Source organism: Dipteris shenzhenensis, chromosome 1 (assembly GCF_047967505.1).
Source record: "Dipteris shenzhenensis isolate YYH24624 ecotype China chromosome 1, Dip_SZ_1.0, whole genome shotgun sequence".
Lineage (NCBI taxonomy): Eukaryota > Viridiplantae > Streptophyta > Polypodiopsida > Gleicheniales > Dipteridaceae > Dipteris > Dipteris shenzhenensis.
The window spans coordinates 10629586-10646958 of record NC_141596.1 but is presented as its reverse complement, the minus strand read 5'-3'; the positions used below and the strand labels follow the sequence as shown (position 1 = coordinate 10646958).

Here is a 17373-nt window from a genome sequence, read left to right as displayed (position 1 = left end):
AAAAGTATTTTATTTTCTCATAGGTCCATCTTCAAAAACAATCAATTCTACAAAAGGGCACAAATTTCTGCAATGCAACTTTTTAAGATGAACTAGATACATATACTTAGGCTTTCAAATTTGACTACACATGAATATCATCTTCAAAACACATGCTAGATTATGAATTTTATTGCAAAGGTTGCAAGAAATATTTTACATCCACGGTCACCCTAAGACTTCATCATCAGTGATGGTATAGAAATGTAATTCAAACCAAATGAACATGAAAGATATTATCATTTACATTATAACCAAGAAACCAAAGGAAGTACACGTGAAATATGTACCAAATGGGAAATCCATATGAAAAATAGAAAACCAAATCACTTCAATAATTAAAATATGTCCATATGTCAAAATTTATATGAAAAACCAAATGTCTAAGTAAACATCAACACAATATATGCCTACCTTATCACAACAGTGGTAGCAATCTCTCCTTCTTGTACAATGGTTGAACCCATTCTAGTTTCATGCTCTAGCTTAACAAAATCACCAACCTCATTATGAAAGGGAGGTTGAGTTTCTGATGGTGATGCTTGCACTAATCATTATTAACTACAACTTCTATATGGTTGAGATAAAAAATTAAGCTTGGAAGATCACAGAAGACTCTCTAAGCGTGTCTTGGAATATCATAAGCAATTTCTATGTGGCTAAGATAAAAAATCATGCCTGGATTACTGTAGGCGACTCTCTAAGAGAGGCAACCAGGGAAAACCTTTGCGAAAAAGAGAGTTGATTAGAGAAAAACTTGCAAATTTTTTATTTTTGAACATGGTCTTGCATGTCACTTTTCACCTTAAAAATATCCTAAATCCTTTTTAAAAATGAAAATTAAGACATAATCTGATGATATCATAGAGCCATGCCATAAAGTTAACCCTAAATACGATGACAGCATCAAGTTATTATGATGAAAGTTGATGATATCATCAAATTTTGGCATGCTTGTGATAGAACTCGATAGCAGCATCGAGTTTTGTCATAAGTTATGAAAAAATTCGATGATATCATCGAATTTTGTCATAAGTTATGATAGAATTCGATAACATCGTCAAATTTTGTCATAACAAATACATAAATAGTAAAACAGCTATAACTTTTGAACCACAACTTGGTTTTGGGAGCTTTTGGCTCAAATTTAGAGCACAAGAGGCTCTACAATTATGTTTTGGCAATTTGTTGAAGTTTGAATTTGAATGCACTCCAAAATTTGGTGCAAGGTAAGGGACTCATTGTCTACTCCAAAATTCCTTATAGAAGGAAATTCTATCTAACCCACACATATACCCTACAAGCACCAAGCAATAATCCTAGTGTAAATATAGCTCTAATTGCCCATGTTCAAATCATATTATGGCTCATTGCTATTGTCAATTTATGACATAACTTGATAACATCATCTTCTATCATGAGCTATGAGTCATAATAGCATCAACTTTCCTTGTGACCTATAGATATCGGGATGGAGATCAGGGATGGAGACCCAATGGAGATCAAATTTAAACTTCCACAAATAGATGAGGATACAATATATGTTGGCATCATCCAGGAATTACAAAATACGTGCTTGATGAGGAGACAAAAATATGCGGAGAGTACATACTAACTTCTTCCTTGTGTGTACATCAGTTCAATGGAGAATGTGCTCAATTTTATGTATTCATGCAAATCTAGTCAAGTCAAGAATTCCATTTTTTGGATGTAGATTCTCTTTGCTTGTACTTTTAGCTTGCACACTTTCTTTTTTGTAGCTCCTCTTCTCTGCGTTGATGCAAGGACTTTATTCATATTTGAGCCATGGGTCAAATAAATTCTTCTTTGCAAGATACAAAGGCCCTGTTTTTTTTTTCTAGGAGACTCCCCAAGGTGGGCTTAGAGGCCTAGTAGGATTGATCTAATACCCTACAAGAAAATAGGAAATTAAAGACCTGCTACACTGTAGTACCCTCCATGCCCAAATAGGAAGTAGATGCATGCATGTGAATCATTGCAAACTGGAATGTCAACAATGGCTAGAATGAAAAGCACACAACTCAATGCTTTTTTTTAATCCTATGATAGGAAGTGATTTTTTAGGAAATGAGTATAAAATGGCAACTTTTACGATATAAAAAATAATATGCCATTTACTTCTTGTTTCTACGAAATAGTTCTCACTTCATCTGCAAAAGTGTTATTCTCCTCATTATTGTTTTTGACATTGTTATAGAGGTTGTCCAAGTCTTCTTCGTGATGGCAATCATAGTTGTATTTCTCCCTATTCTTGTCTATTGTAGACTCTCTTGCTTAGTAAGCATTTCTCCAACTCCCATAGATCTTTAGTTCTTGGTTCTCATCTTCTGATAAAGGATAGTATAGGATAAGTTGTTCATGGTAGTAATTTTTACGGTCCTTGAACTTGTTGAACTTTATAAATCTTGAAATCTTTGGTTTATTTCTTTTCTTGGACTTGCTATTAGTGTGGTTGTATTCTGATGCGAACGTAGTAAGGAAAATGTTATCCATATATTTATGCCTTTTAATGTATTTGTCGATTATAGTGTCACACGAAATGTCAATGGAGTTACTATCGAGTGCAGGTAGTTTGTCTCTACATTTCAAAATGAAGGCTCTTTTATGCTTCTCAATTAATGTATTGACAAATTGGAAATCTCTTGTTGATCTGTGCAATGGCAATGGTAGAGTTAAGAATGCTACAAGTTGTGCGCTCATTTGTTGGGCATGTAGGAATGCGTTCTCCATCTTTTTAAGCCTTTCTTGTGTGGGATTGTTCTCTTGTATGCATGTTCTCATTGTTTCACATGGATTGTTTGTATAATCGTGTTATCCATTTTCATGATATACGAGATGCAATATGATGCAGCTATGTACGGGTCCATAATAGATTGTATGTCCGTGTTAGATTGCCATCACAAGCTTATTTTCTTGTTGAAGATGTTTGCGAACATGTCTTTAGGTTGATGCTTGAGAAATAATGCTGGTTTTGTTATTGATGCCCACAATGACCTATGTTTGCAAGTCAACTTGTAGCAATTCCAATCATTCAGTAAATGAAGTGCTTTTTATTATTTCATAGTTGTGAGTTTCTTGTTGAACTTTATTGTAAGCTTCTTTATATTTTTTCATCAATCGTTAGAGGATTAAGTATCATTGTTTCATGCAGTGGCAGCTTAGGATATTTGAATCAGCAGAGTTTATGTTGTTTTTTAGTACATGTCCTTGTATGTTTATGAGTTTGTATTTTGTTCATATTTTCATTCAAGAAATTCTTATCACATATTATGTGCTCATCTATGAACTCTATTAGTTCATCAGTATTGTTTGAATTATATTTTGATGCATTTTCAACCCACAAGATTGAATTTCCATGTTCATGTTGGCTTCCTCTACTTTGGAATTCTGTGACAAAGAAGTAATCAATAACATTTCCAATTATCAAGTAGTCTTTCATTAGTAGTTATAACATATTATGTAGCTTGTGGGTGTAGGGTCGGGCACATAGTATAGGGTTTTGTCTCACCAATTGTTTCATGTTTGCCTATGCTTGAAAGTCTAAAGCCATCATGCTATTTGGAATGTATGTTGTTTTTAGAGTAGTGAGCAATGGTTCCCACATCCTCTCGCCACATGATAAAGTAACAAAAAAAGTAGGAGGCCCTAATTGCCGCATCATAGCAAAGGACTCTTTGCGCAGCTTCTCTTTGTGGTCGGGCGATGGAATGTTCTCAAAGTCCCTATACCCTATTCCGGATTAAGTATTTGTTTGATGTTGGTGTTGCTCTTAACATCTTTTTCACACAAGATTTTCTTTTGCAGCATACCTTTTCTCAAACACACCCATATAGATTGCACCACTTAATGTATCAAAGCTTTAATAGATTTGAAATACCAAATTGTAAAATTATGAGCAAATTTCAAGGATTTATGTGTTATTCCCCATTTCACTATATCTAGATATGTCAATCTAGTATTGCCAACAACTGATCTTGGAGAGCCAAGATAGAGTATTGGAAAACTCGATTCTTCGGCTGTGCACATCTTTGAAAATACCTAACATCTTTTGGTTTTTGAAGGGTCCACATAAATAGCTTGAGTTTCAAAGGTTATTACTTGCTCTGTGCTCATCAAATTATGTATCAACATGTCTGACTGAATTTCCTCTTCAAGTTCAAGGATGTTGTTACTATTATTTCCTTCTTCAGAAGAAATAATTTTGGCGGCTTCATTGTGAGTATATATTTGTGCCACTCATTGTTTATAGTGACATTGTTGGATTTGTACAATGGTGTATCTACCATATGTTAAATGCTTTCACAAGACTATATGGGCAAACATTTCCAATTGGCAAAGTTGATTTATATTCCATTTTCTTCTTGATCTCAATGATTATTGAGTGATCATCGTCTATGAAACGTGGTAGTATAGGTTGTATTTTGCTTGTATCTACCAACACATTGATGATGCTTCTAGTGATGTCGTGCTACCCATTAGAACTCATTTCTTTGATTTGTGCAAAAGCAAGACTGGGTGCTACCATGTGTTCCTCATCATCACTTAGCATATATACGAGAAAGAGTGGAGCATTCAATGATATGTTTGTTGGTGTAAAGTATTTAGGCAAGACGTTTCATTTGATTGCTTTTTTGCATTCATGGCAAACTCTATGCTATTTTTCGGTGAACGAAATGTTTAGATATACTCCTTTTCTTGCCAACCATTCGAACGTTTTCTTTGTAACATACATGATTTGTTTCTTGAAATTTCTTTCGCATGAAATGCAATCATATGAAGGTGTGGCTTTATCTCTTTTATGTATTTCTTCACTTTCTACGAAGAACTTTCAAACATTTCCATAAAATTGCCATAGCTAACATTGTCATCAATGGAAATCCTTTCCTTTTTCATCTTTTGAACAATTGGTCTTGAAGATGAGCTTTGTGGATATAAAGTTTGTACTTTCCTAGAATGCTTGTGCCTTGCTTGCGCCATGTGTCTCATTCGCAATCTGTATTATTTTTAGCACCTTATGCTTAATGCTTGAAAGAGATGCGAAGGGTTGGTTCACTGCATATAATCTTTTTTTTTTTAACATAGAACATTGCATATAATCTTTGATACTATTAGGTTTAGTTTGTTCTTCTTGCAACACAAGATTTTGCAAGCATTCCCCCATGTCTATAGACATCTCTTTTCGCTTCAGGAGCAATGGTATCTGCATCACCAAATTTTCTTTTATTAGAACATGGTTTCACATAGCCATTAAATTTATTCGTATGTGTAACTCATCATCATGTATTAGATATTGTGCACTTCAATGAACCATTCAATGCAAGCTTTAATAATCTATATTCTTTTTAGTTTACTCATGCGGGTTTGCAAAGGTTATGATTTCAAGCAATCTTTGGATGTACATTCACATGAAATTTCTATATGGCTCTGCATTTATTTAATCTAGCAAGAAGATAGTACTTTATGGATCTTTCATTTGCATTGTTTTTCTTTCCTTAAAATGAAGGGAAATGTGGGGGATAGAACCTATATGCAAATGCATTCACATGAGTATAATTTGCCCACAAAAAAAGAACAAAACAATCCATAGGGTTATGTTTTTTTCTTTGGTCATTAAATTTTTTAAAGGTATTAATATATATATATATATGGACAACCATAGCAATTCATGGTGCCTTTCATTTACATCATTTACATTGCATTTTTTTTTTAAAATAAAGGAAAAAAAGTGAGAACGTGGATCTGCGTCATGAAATGTGAGGGATACCTAACCTATATGCAAATACATTCACCACAAGCTCACAAACCCACTTACAATAGAGAATACACCCGAATCATTTGCAATATTGCATTCACACGGATGAACTTTGAACACAAAAGATAGGCCAACAAATCACAATGTCACGAACAAAGTTATGACAAAAAACACAGCCAAACGCTCTATAATACTCAGAAGTTTCCAAACAGGGAACGGTAGCACGCCGTCTAACCTCAAAATTATAAAACAACCAAGAAATGCACGTAACAAGTCCAAAACTGTAAAAGTTCAGATAAAAAATGTTTGGCAAGTTATTGCATATGGTAGAAATCGGCTCAGGCTCCCCATCCAAACATCGTACCCCCAAAACTCTCTATCAGGTACCGCACATGAACACAGTGAAGCAACCTTGAGCATTGGATCAATCCTCTTGGCCGCCAATATCTCCCCACACTTGTTTACCCATATCTCAAGATTCTACACTCTCAAATCTCATAGTAGATGCACATACATCCCTCTTCCTTAATCGAATTTAGATCCTAAATACCACCACCCTCTTTGCCACCTTCGTTCTAACTAACTCAACATTCCACCCTCTCTCAAATGCCTTACTTGCTTTCTCTCCCTGCTTGCTGGGACTTGAGCCCTCCTATACCCCTATCGGCTTAACTCTAGTGTCGATTGCTCTTACGTATGTGAAGTAGAGCCTCTTCTTTATGTTTCCTGTCCAAAACAACTCAGGGGATGCAATACTAAGAAATCTTGTGTATCAAGTACGTTCAAGGGTTATATAAAAAACTCCTCAACTAAAATCTGTCCCCCAATAAAAACACCCCTCTTTACTTATAAGTTATGAACTAATTTTTCTAAGATTGAATTTAAAAACCCCTCCTGCTATTGTAATCCAGTTGAATTTTTTCAAAACTTGAATTAAAATACCTCTCCTTTTGAATGCACGTGGTACACTAAAATTTTAATAGGTGAATTCCCCAAGCAAAACAATTCCATCTCCTTTCTTCCTCGCTCTTCTCTGGTTTGTCACAATTCTAGACACACTCCCCCTAACAAATCCCATGTACATCTATATAACACCTCCATAACACGAAGATGCAAATAGTTTAAAAATCTACCATGCTTCAAGACTTTCATCAATCCAATACCCTCAAATAAAACTATCACTACAATCCCTACATTCTCTATGAGAACTAAATGGTATCATTGTCCGACTACCAACTACACAAAACCACGATTCCACAATAACAATAGAATAGCAGCTATCAAATAGAAAAGCCACTTAGCAATGGAATAATTACTAGAATGGCAAATATGCATATGTGAATAGCCACTCAAAGAGCAAGCCTCACCTCCACAACCATGCATGCCACACCACAACATTCATGCATGCAAACAGGATCAAAATGGAAACAATAGTCAGAGAAGAGAACCCTTCAAAATTGGCCATTACCGTATCATGATCAAAACAACACTGATCACATAGTGCATATGCAATTATACCAACACACTCACACCTTAAACAATGCCCAACTCACTCTCTTTGATAAGCACCAATGCACGTAAGACCATTTTCTCTTTGTCACTCCTTTACTCACGTACTCATCCAAAATTGCATGCCAAAGGTGGAAGGCTTTTAAGCACTCTCCCTTATCAAAAATGTAATGACCCTTGGCTATTTAATACATTACATAGTGCTAGCATAAAACCATGGAATTTAGCCTTTATTCCCTTGAGCGTGTTTACTCCCATCCGTCCATGTCATTTCCTATACTCAATGAACCAATCCACCATTAGTCAAATACTTAACGCAATGATATACATCAAATGATTAGCCAATCATGCTAAGTAATGGTCTTTACAAATAACTATCCACATTAATGTGAGTATTTCTAAATGACATCACCCATGATACTTATTAATGACACACGTTTAGTTAGGCATCCCTAACTAAACCAAAGTATTAAATAGAACCCTCACCACGTCTGGTGCGATCCTATAAATACTTTACATCATTTTGAACAAGAGCTTTAAGAAATACTTTCTTGTAAGATTCCGTCTTGCTTAAGATGCAACTGACCTCAGTTGTGATTTTGTTTATATGAGTTAAAGATATCAGGATGGTCTCAAAAAAACTGCTCGGAAAACCACTATGCATTTTCTTTTGGATGATTTTTTAACTTCTATAACAAGGAGTTATAAGTATTTCCTTTGCGCGTTGTTCTTTGCTGATCATCTAGAACATAATCAGACTCAAGAACTTCAACTTCATCCACAACTAAAGGTGGCTCTTCATAAACAAGATGCGTGGGTAATTCTCCTTTAAAAGATTTCAAGAGATGAATGTAAAGGGCGTTATGAATCTTCCAATGATTGGGCAAGTCCAAACGATAAGTCAAATCATTTATCTTAGAGATAACCTTGAAAGGTCCATAAAACCTTGGTACTAATTTTACCGCAGGGCATTTTTCGCACTCTTTAAACACCTCTTTTCAATTCGTATTTCTCGTTTTCTTGTTTTCTTATTTAGTATACTTTTCTTAACCTCTCTTGATGGCTTCAATCACTTCTCTCATGATTCGATCATAATTTCTTGTAAAATCATCAACAGCTTCAATCTCTTGACTAATTCTTGTGATAGGAAGTAGTAATAACTTTTCATATATTATTTCGAATGAAGCTCTTCCTATAGCAGAATGGATTATGTTGTTATAATCAAATTATAATAAATGCAAATACTTATCCCAATTCTTATCTTGAGAATCAACATATATCCACTACATATCTAAAATAGTATTATTGGTTACCCATTTGCCTCAAGATGGAAAGCTGAAGTAAAATCCACTTTAGTGCCAAGATTTTTAAATAAAGTCCTCCAAAAAGCACTGCAAGGACTTGGAATCTCAATCTCATACTATAATCTTTGATAATCCATGATGTGAAAAAACATACTTCAATTACATGTGTACCACTTGTGGTGCAAACAATGTCTTTTTGCAAGGCAAGAAATATGCTTGCTTGCTAAAGCTATCCACAATAGTCCAAATCATGTTATTTTGATTAAAAGTCTAGGAAAATCCAATAATACGTTGATTCCATAGCCTATTTGATCCTTGATGCATTTAACCCATCGTTGTAGTTCTTCTTCAAGGAGTATATGATTGAATCTCTCTAAATCGTTTTTTCATGCATACTTCTATGAGCAAAGCCTTTTGCTACTTGTGATGGACCATCTATAATGTTGAGGCATTTTCACTCTTACCAATACTCTATTGGAGAATGCCATTGTTCATTGTCTCTATGCCTAACGCTTGGCAATCTCGAGTGAGGTTCCTTATGATCTTTGAGGTTGCTCAAGGGTCTTTTAAGCTTTAGCTCCCTTTGAGGTTGCTGAAGGGTCTTTTAGAAACTTTAGCTCCCCTTGTTAGATCTTTCTTGTTGAGACATGATGGTGACTTGTCTTATTAAGGTTGCCTTAGCCTCTCGACCTTCTTAACTTTTGCAAACCTCCATGACCATCCTTTGCTCTATAACTGAATTCCTTGAAACCCAAGCTATTTGGAGTTCGCATTCCTTGGATTTTGCACCTTCCAAGGTTGTTTGAATCAACTACCAATGGCCAACACTGACATTCCAAATTCTACCAAAAGAAGCACAAGTAAGAGATGCTTTTTATACTTTCCAAAAAGTTCACTCATAGGTCGCATAGACATAATTCCTAAACATGTAAATGAACTATAGGAAACATTGTTCATAAATTAATGGGGTCCCCTAAATAACACAGCTTCTTATAGTCCACATTTGAGAACCGAATGAGGGGAGGATGACCTATGATATTAGGCTAAACCACATTATTTTGATACCATGTTGGAATGAGCATATAACTTATTCTCTACACACAATGAAGAGAGGGAGACACACATCCTACAACATGAACATGTCTTACATTTCAAAAGAATATGATACAACATATGTTGAACCTTAAATCTAGGTTTCATAAGAACTATTCATAAATGACTTAGGATTTTAGTAGAATCCCTTGCCATCACTTTATGGATACAACACATACATCATATGTCCCACCATATGCAATTATTGATAGGTCTTGCCTCTAAGCACATCCCCATAAACCAATTCAACCACGTCACACAAAGCTTTATCTTAAAAAGTTGAGATAGCAAAACTTACCCAACATTACTCACTCACCCACTATTTGTACCCTTTGCCATCCATGCAAGAGTATATGGATGGGCATGAACTTGCATGGAAAGTTCAAAATTCTTCACCAGAGTGGATGAGATCAATATTTTTTTCACTACCATTGTCAAAGATGATGCACACCAATGCCAAACTACTCTTTTTGCCATTAAATAAGCTTCATCCAAAGGTCTTTGGATAGAATCATCCCACTCTTGCTAAACGTGAGAGGAGAAATCGAGAAAGTAACCATTAGAAAACACATCTCAAGAACATGCACCACCAATACTTAACCATGTTAGAAGACAAAAGTCACATCACCCACAAATTTAAACTACCATGGTCACCTATGTACTCCATATAATGGGTATTCTAGAATAATATATAGAGTCATCCACCACATTGGCTCTTCTAATCCCTTGAATTGAAAATGGAACATCATTTTAGAGGTAAATAAGTAAATAAGTAATGGTCATCCTAGTGGCCTTCATGTAAGCTTGATGGCTATACTTTTTCATATTTTTGGAGTTGCCAAATAAAGCCAAATTTTGCCACTTCAAATCACCCATGCTTGATTGGCATTAGTCATGTTAGCCAACCTTAAAACCTTAGGCTTTACAAAAAATCACGCCATCTTGTGACTGTTGATGCATGGAATAATTCTTGTAAGAGAACAAGGTATTGTACCTCTCTCTCTCTCTCTCTCTCTCTCTCTCTCTCTCTCTTCATGCCATCTTGTGGCTATTGACACATGGAACAATTCTCATGAGAGAACTAGGTATTGTGCACTCTCTCTCTCTCTCTCTCTCTCTCTCTCTCATTCATTTTTTAGTAAAATCTTTTATTTCTGCGTGGAAAACCTCAAAAAGAGATGAAAACCCACCAATAAGTACAAAGATAAAATTTACAAGTAAGACATCGGAGAAAAAAACTCATGAAGCAACCAAGTAAAAATTTACATATCAATTGGAGAAGAATCCAATAGAACATCATCCACTTTCAAATTATTGACTTGTAAAAAGCGATGGAACAGAGTGACATCCCCATCAATATAACAAAGTTATTTTTTCCCTTGTGATTCTTCTTAATGTAAGCTGAAAGCCGAAACTTCTAAACCACAAGATCAAAAACCTGTTGCAACCAAGGATGAAAAGATTCCAAGGAAAAAGGAACAACGGTATCCGAGACTGAGAGGCTCTATAAAGAGGTAAGCATATCAATCAACAAAACAACTTCAGGCGTCAAAGTAGCAACAGGAACCGGATCACAAGAAACCTAACAATCCGACACTGTAGGGAGTGGATCTGGAATTGACAAAACAACAAAAGGATTAGAATCCTTAACCAACATAGCATCCTAAACTTTCCTCCAGACTTTAGAACGCTTGAAAAAATGCCATATTTCCTATGTGCTAGAGGAAGAAAGAGGAACCGCAGGAACCGGTATAAAAAGAAGCAAAAGTCTCCAGAGCAAGAGCTGGAGACGATGAGCATGCTCTAGCAAAATGCCCTAACTAGCAACATTTATGTCCAAGCACTAGAAAAGGAGGCAAAGCGAAGAGGAATCCGAAGAGGATGAGGCAATCCAAAGTCCACGTTCAAACATGAAGATATAAGCTGCTCCATATCCCAAGGAACGCGTACCCAAATACCTCTACTTTTGACCAAGAAGTCTTGCTCTGGAATGAAAAGAACACAATCTAGCAAAACTGCAAGAGAAGGAACATGCTGAAGAAGCGAGACTGGCAAATCTTTGAGGATAATCCAAACAAGACAAAAGTGGAGGAGGGAGCGAGCTAGATCGAAAAGAGGATCCCAAGGCATGACAATTGCAAAGTGACCTGCTCCATGAACTCCACCCAAAGTAAGCAAGTGGAAGACGCTGTCCACAAAGTTACAATGAGAAAAATAGAATCCCTTGCCCATGAACACAAAAGAAGTAATCTTCCCAACACCCACTACAACTAAGGACCAAGCTTGCAAAGAAGCCACCGTCATAACTCTTCCCATGAATTAAAGCAACACCAAGTTGCTATTCCCAGCGAATACTCTAAAGGAAAGGTTCAAGGAAAAGAATTCTTCGTAAGGAAAATCCAACAACAGTAGGTGAGGTCACCGAATCAACACATAGTTGACGAAGCAAATCATGTTAAAGTGAAGAAGAGGGTAAGGCGGAAGAGTCTAACTTGACAACCTTTACCCCTTCCAAAAATAACGAGGAAAGGGAATCCCTTTTCTTCTTCCGAGCATAATGAAAAGAGATGAAGGGCTGGAAAAGGAAGGAGAAGAAAAGGAAAGAGGCACAAAGAACGGAGAGGGGATAGGGGTAGAGGGAATGGAGGCAGGAAGGGGCTGAGCAGAGGAGCAATCAGCCGAAGCAGAGACAAAAGGATATACGGACTGCAGGGCTGCACTTGAAATGGAAGAGTCGACTGCAAAGATGGTACAGACAGCAGAAGGCCGAGAGCAGAGGAGGGCTGGAGCAGCACTGGATGCTGTGGTAAGGGAACAGAAAGCAACAGATGCTGCACAGGAGATGACAAGACAGGTACAGATGCAGACGGGACAGGTACGGAGGCTGACAGGCTGTACGAGAGAAAATGGGGACTGTACGACAGGCGAAATGTGTACAGATTGAAGAGGAGGCTGTACGGACAAGTACAGGGAGGGATCAGAGGAAAGATGAGGATGTCCAGGGAGGACAAGGGTACAGGCAAATAGGAGGGAGCAGGAGAGCTCTCCATCTCCATCACACACACACACACACACACCCCCCCCCCCCCCCACCCACCCACCATGGACTGCTCCAATCTTAACTCTTTGGGATAAACAATTAAGTATTTATCAAGACAACATTACCCATAACTAGCTCAGAATGATACCACATAAGAACCCAAAGAGACATGAATATAAAAGTCTGCAACGGCAAATCTAAGTACAATTTTATCTAGAATAGCAAAGAAATGTTGGTACAATTTCATTCTACATTAGTAAGCAAGGTACACATTGATATAATCGTGTTCTAGAATGCTAAACAAATGCCAAACATATATTTATTTATTTATATTTGAGCCTCTAAACAATCTTCGTTTTAGATGCAATCAGTATGTTCTAATGCTCTCCATAGCCAGGCTTGGGGTATCAAATCTACTGCACCGAAAATCATCTCAAACACCACTAAAGTCCTGAGTTTTACAGTTATCAGTTGTAGCCAGAGTTCCTATCTGATTATTTATATCATACAACTAGCATGCACACACATCGTCACAAGACAGCTGTGATATACCCTGCAACAAGAAGAGGTTTGATGTTGGCTCATATCAAGTGTAGTGGTCACTCACTGAAGATGCCAAGCTTTGCAGCAGTACCTTCTCATGACTTCCCAAGTTTTAATCCTTGCCATATCTTGACCACTTATTCAAAGATGAGCAGCTGGTGGCTTTAGCCTAGACAACCTGTTGTCCAGCTTTCTTCCAATCAGATATAAAGAGAGATTGCAGAAAGAAGACAACCCCAATGTGCTGGCCATTCGGTCCCATGTACAAATGCACATCATTGGACATAATAAGATAACAACAGCATCCAAAGATGCATCCTCTCAGAATTAATCTGATTAATATGCATACCAAAGCCAAAGCCAAATCACAACTAAAAGCAATCACAATTTTATCTAAACATTGTGATAATTTGAGTTAACTTCACACAAGCCTTAATGTACTTCCAGCACATAAAGGGAAACCCAAAGAGAGTCTACCTACAAATTCCCGACTTAGCTGCAAGAGCACCAGCACATGCCTCCTGTGCTTCACTAGACTCCACACACAAAGCTCCCCTGAGGCAAATGACAGTCAGCTGGATTCAAAACCAAAAGGAAACCCAAAGTTCCCAACTTAGCTTCAAGAACACCAGCACATGCCTAATGTGCTTCACTAGAGTCAACACACAAAGCTGCCCTGAGGCAAATGACTCGTCTAGATTCAAAAGCTTAACACCTAAGATGCTAAGGTTCTACTAATCCTCAAACTTCAGGTTTAGCTAGGTCAGAAACTAACAGCACAGGAGTATACACAAGTCAACTTTCACTCGCACAAAATCATCATATACGGGAAACCAGCTTGTGCTTTACAAAAAGCAGCTTCATTCCTTGCGCTTCTTAGCATCCCACCATATGTGCTTTTCTGTAAGTTTAAAGCAAGACCCTTGCGTTTTACTACTACGTGAGGCATAGGTGCAATTACAAGCTGAATCAAAAGCTGGCTGTACTCCATACCAATGAAGGCTTATGCTCAAAATTGAACACCAATCTGTCAATTGCAAAACAGTTCTTGTTCTGTACAGTGCTCATAAATGCTGCTAACTGAGAGGCTTCTCTGCAAGTAAACATGAGTTTATCTAGCTAGACTTCATGGAATTACTGCCCACAGTTGTGAATGTGCTCAACTAAGGGGAAGTCAAACAGGATCAGGTATCAACACAAGAAATAGTCACATTTCAATTCAGGAATCAAAAAACTATTAGTAAGAATGTGGCCATGTTCTGGACATTGTTGAGATTACTGATCAGACACAAACAAAGCATAAAATGGAAAGTGTATTGAACGGAGGTCAAATTTCCAAAGGATTTGTAAATCCTGAAGCAGGCCGAGTAAAGACTTCTTGCCCACCAGCTGTGTATGTCACCTAATCAAGACTATTTAAACGATGAAGAAGAAGCTCACATTACGTTTGTGATCATAAAGGACCATTGATATTAGTGCATAGAACATAAGCACATGAGAAACACTACTATAAGTTAGATTCTTAAGATCTGAAACCCAGATGTTCATAAGTAAAGCATAATTTTTTTTTAAGAGAATACACTACATAGGAGCCAATATATTCGGGACAGCCAGTTGTTACTCAAATGTAGATGTACAGATAACAAACTGAGCATAAGGAGTGTAAGCAACAGTCCTCGTGCCAACTACTTCAATCTCCTCAGATATGATGCTTGGAAAACGTGTAATCTGACCTGCAGTGGAGCACTAGCTGCAATGGCGATAGAAGGTGTACACTTTGATTCAGGACAGCATGCTTTGATGCAGTTCAAAGCAGTACATATAAATAAATATACTATCTAGGCTAGACAGCCTCATCCACCTCACCCTCTATACTCACGATACTCTAAACACAACACATAAAAATCCCGGAAAAGGACAGCCTCATGATGAGGATATTCAGTAAACTAAGACAAGGGGAAAAAATGAGCTCTTATCAACAAGATTATTCAGCCTACCAAGAATCTTCTCACGAGCTAATATACATCAAACTCCTCTCCTACAAAAACATCTGTGCAACGCTACCCAGTCTACAGAAAAGATCCACCGCTTATAACGCTCCATTTTCCTCTGTAACAGCTTTCACAGGTGGCACCTTCACAAGTTGACTGTAATTTCCTTTTTCCTTGAATAACTGAGAGTGATGGTGACGGCAGTACAGCCTGCCCTCATGTGCCACATAATTTGAAGGGCTTAGGCTACACCCACCATGAGAGCACTTAAAACATGTTTTGTGATACGACACCCCATCAACACTCACCTGCACAACGAATGCATATCGCATTTGCAAAGTTTAAAAGTTAAATCAAGAAGTAAGAGGGCTGCTAAAGTGCTACTACCGATGAGCTGCCTAATCAACTTGCCAGCTTCCATATCAGCGACTTGCAATAAAACTTTACCTTTTCGATAGGATAGACAGTCTTCCCACATGCAACGCATTTTTCTTGTGTTCCAGAGAATAGACTAGAAAATTTGGTAGGCGTTTTCTGCTAAAAATTTTCAAGAATGCAACTCCGTCAGCCACTCGAGAGAACCATACGACAGCAGACTGTTTGAGACCCCTCACGAATGCAAAGCAATTTGAACCATACCATTACCAAGAATGCATTCTCGAATTGGAAACAAACATTCAAAGATCACACACTGCAAGGATACATTAAGCCGCACTACACGCATGGTTTTGGAGCAAGCGTACCGATTCGTTTTCGAAAGCCCTGTCTACAGATTTCGGAGTTTTTTGCACACCTGCATGAAAAGGCAATCATCACGGCACTTCAGTAACTATCCGTCAACGAGGCTGGTCTCACATGCAAAACATCATCAATGCTCTCATACCTGTCTCGAAACTCTTCTCCAAGCTTCCAGTTCTCTTGAACAGCTGATCGAAATGGGGCTTGCAGTACAAAGTCCCTTCAAATGAAGAGTAGTTGCTCAACTGCACATTGAAAGAGCAAGCTATAAAAAACGCTGGAATCGATCTGGAAAGCAGGTCGAGGGGAGCCAAGCAACGGCATGTAGGGAAAAACCCTACGCAGGGGCATACCGCGGATCAAGGTAAGAGGGGGGGGCGGGGCGGATCCGGGGGGCGGGGGGGGGGGGGGGCGAGTTAGGGGAAGGCAGGTACCTTGAGGGTGCCTTTACAATGGTTGCATCGGAAGCAAGCGTTATGGTAGACGACGCCATCAGCGGTGAGCTGATCGACGAGGTAGACGGTTTTGTCACAAGCTTTGCATTTCTGCTGGGTACCAGCGAAAGCCATGGAGGAGGGGAAGGGAAGAAATGGATGAAGAAGATGAAAGGGGAGAGGGATCAAAAGGAGAGGAGCATGAGGAAGAAGATGAAAATGAAAATGGAATTGAGAAGCTTTTGCTGAGGATGAAGATGAGGAAGATGATGATGATGCAGCAAAAAAGAAAACATTGGCTGGCTGCGACTTTTGCATTATAACTTCGGACTCCAATTGCTTTTCCAATCCGCTTCATTTCCACCCTGGCAAACCCTATTATTAGAACTTCCAGATCCGCTCCTTTTCAAATTTTGTGCCCCCCCCCCCCCCCCCCCCACTTATTTTTTATTTTTTCCCCCCTCCCCTTTCCGCTCCCTTTTGTCCTCCTCGCACCCACCTCCTCCATCCTTTTACCCCAGCCTCGGCTTTCCCCGGGTGTTTACAGATTTGGGCGCACTCCCACCGATCAAGATTGCCATCCCACCTGGCCCCCCACATGAATTCCATGCACACCATACGCCGGCATGCGCTGCGCGCACCGCCTATACACACACCTTAGGCTCGCTGCCCCCATTCAATTCCCTCCACAGACTCCTCCTGCCTATCTATCAGGGTAGGCCACGCGCAATGTGCCCCTCGCGATTGGTTGCATGTGTGTGAGTTTGCTTGTGTAAAGGGGAGGGGGGATATACAATCCCCCTCGCCTCACTACATTGAAAGCCGACTCTCAACATAAAAACATCGCATCCCCTCCCCCTACCTCATTCATACCTACATGTCACTCAGCCTTGAAATTTGAAGCCTTCAA

The 17373-nt window shown here is 38.4% G+C and overlaps 1 protein-coding gene across 2 annotated transcripts; it reads right to left on the bottom strand.

Annotated features, from left to right (window-relative positions):
- Positions 1 to 14843: 14843 nt before the first annotated feature.
- Positions 14844 to 16735, bottom strand: LOC147905360 (LIM domain-containing protein WLIM1-like). 2 transcript variants are annotated; one of them, XM_087369850.1, is made up of 5 exons: positions 16464 to 16735; positions 16175 to 16274; positions 16035 to 16084; positions 15739 to 15828; positions 14844 to 15599 (listed from the first exon to the last, which is right to left on the bottom strand). In XM_087369850.1, the coding sequence occupies exons 1-5, from the start codon at positions 16596 to 16598 to the stop codon at positions 15390 to 15392; spliced, it is 585 nt and encodes a 194-aa protein (XP_087225976.1). In that variant the 5' UTR covers positions 16599 to 16735; the 3' UTR covers positions 14844 to 15389. The 2 variants fall into 2 exon arrangements, with proteins under 2 accessions (XP_087225976.1, XP_087226054.1); XM_087369928.1 differs by having other exon boundaries at positions 15739 to 15825.
- Between the last annotated feature and the right edge of the window lie 638 nt (positions 16736 to 17373).

Coding starts and splice junctions, on each gene's coding strand:
- LOC147905360 (XM_087369850.1), bottom strand. CDS start 16,598: ATGGCTTTCGCTGGTACCCAGCAGAAATGCAAAGCTTGTGACAAAACC. Junction 15,829..16,034: donor GGGCTTTCGAAAACGAATCG/GTACGCTTGCTC, acceptor GAAAATTTTTAG/CAGAAAACGCCTACCAAATT. Junction 15,600..15,738: donor CTGTCTATCCTATCGAAAAG/GTAAAGTTTTAT, acceptor TTCGTTGTGCAG/GTGAGTGTTGATGGGGTGTC.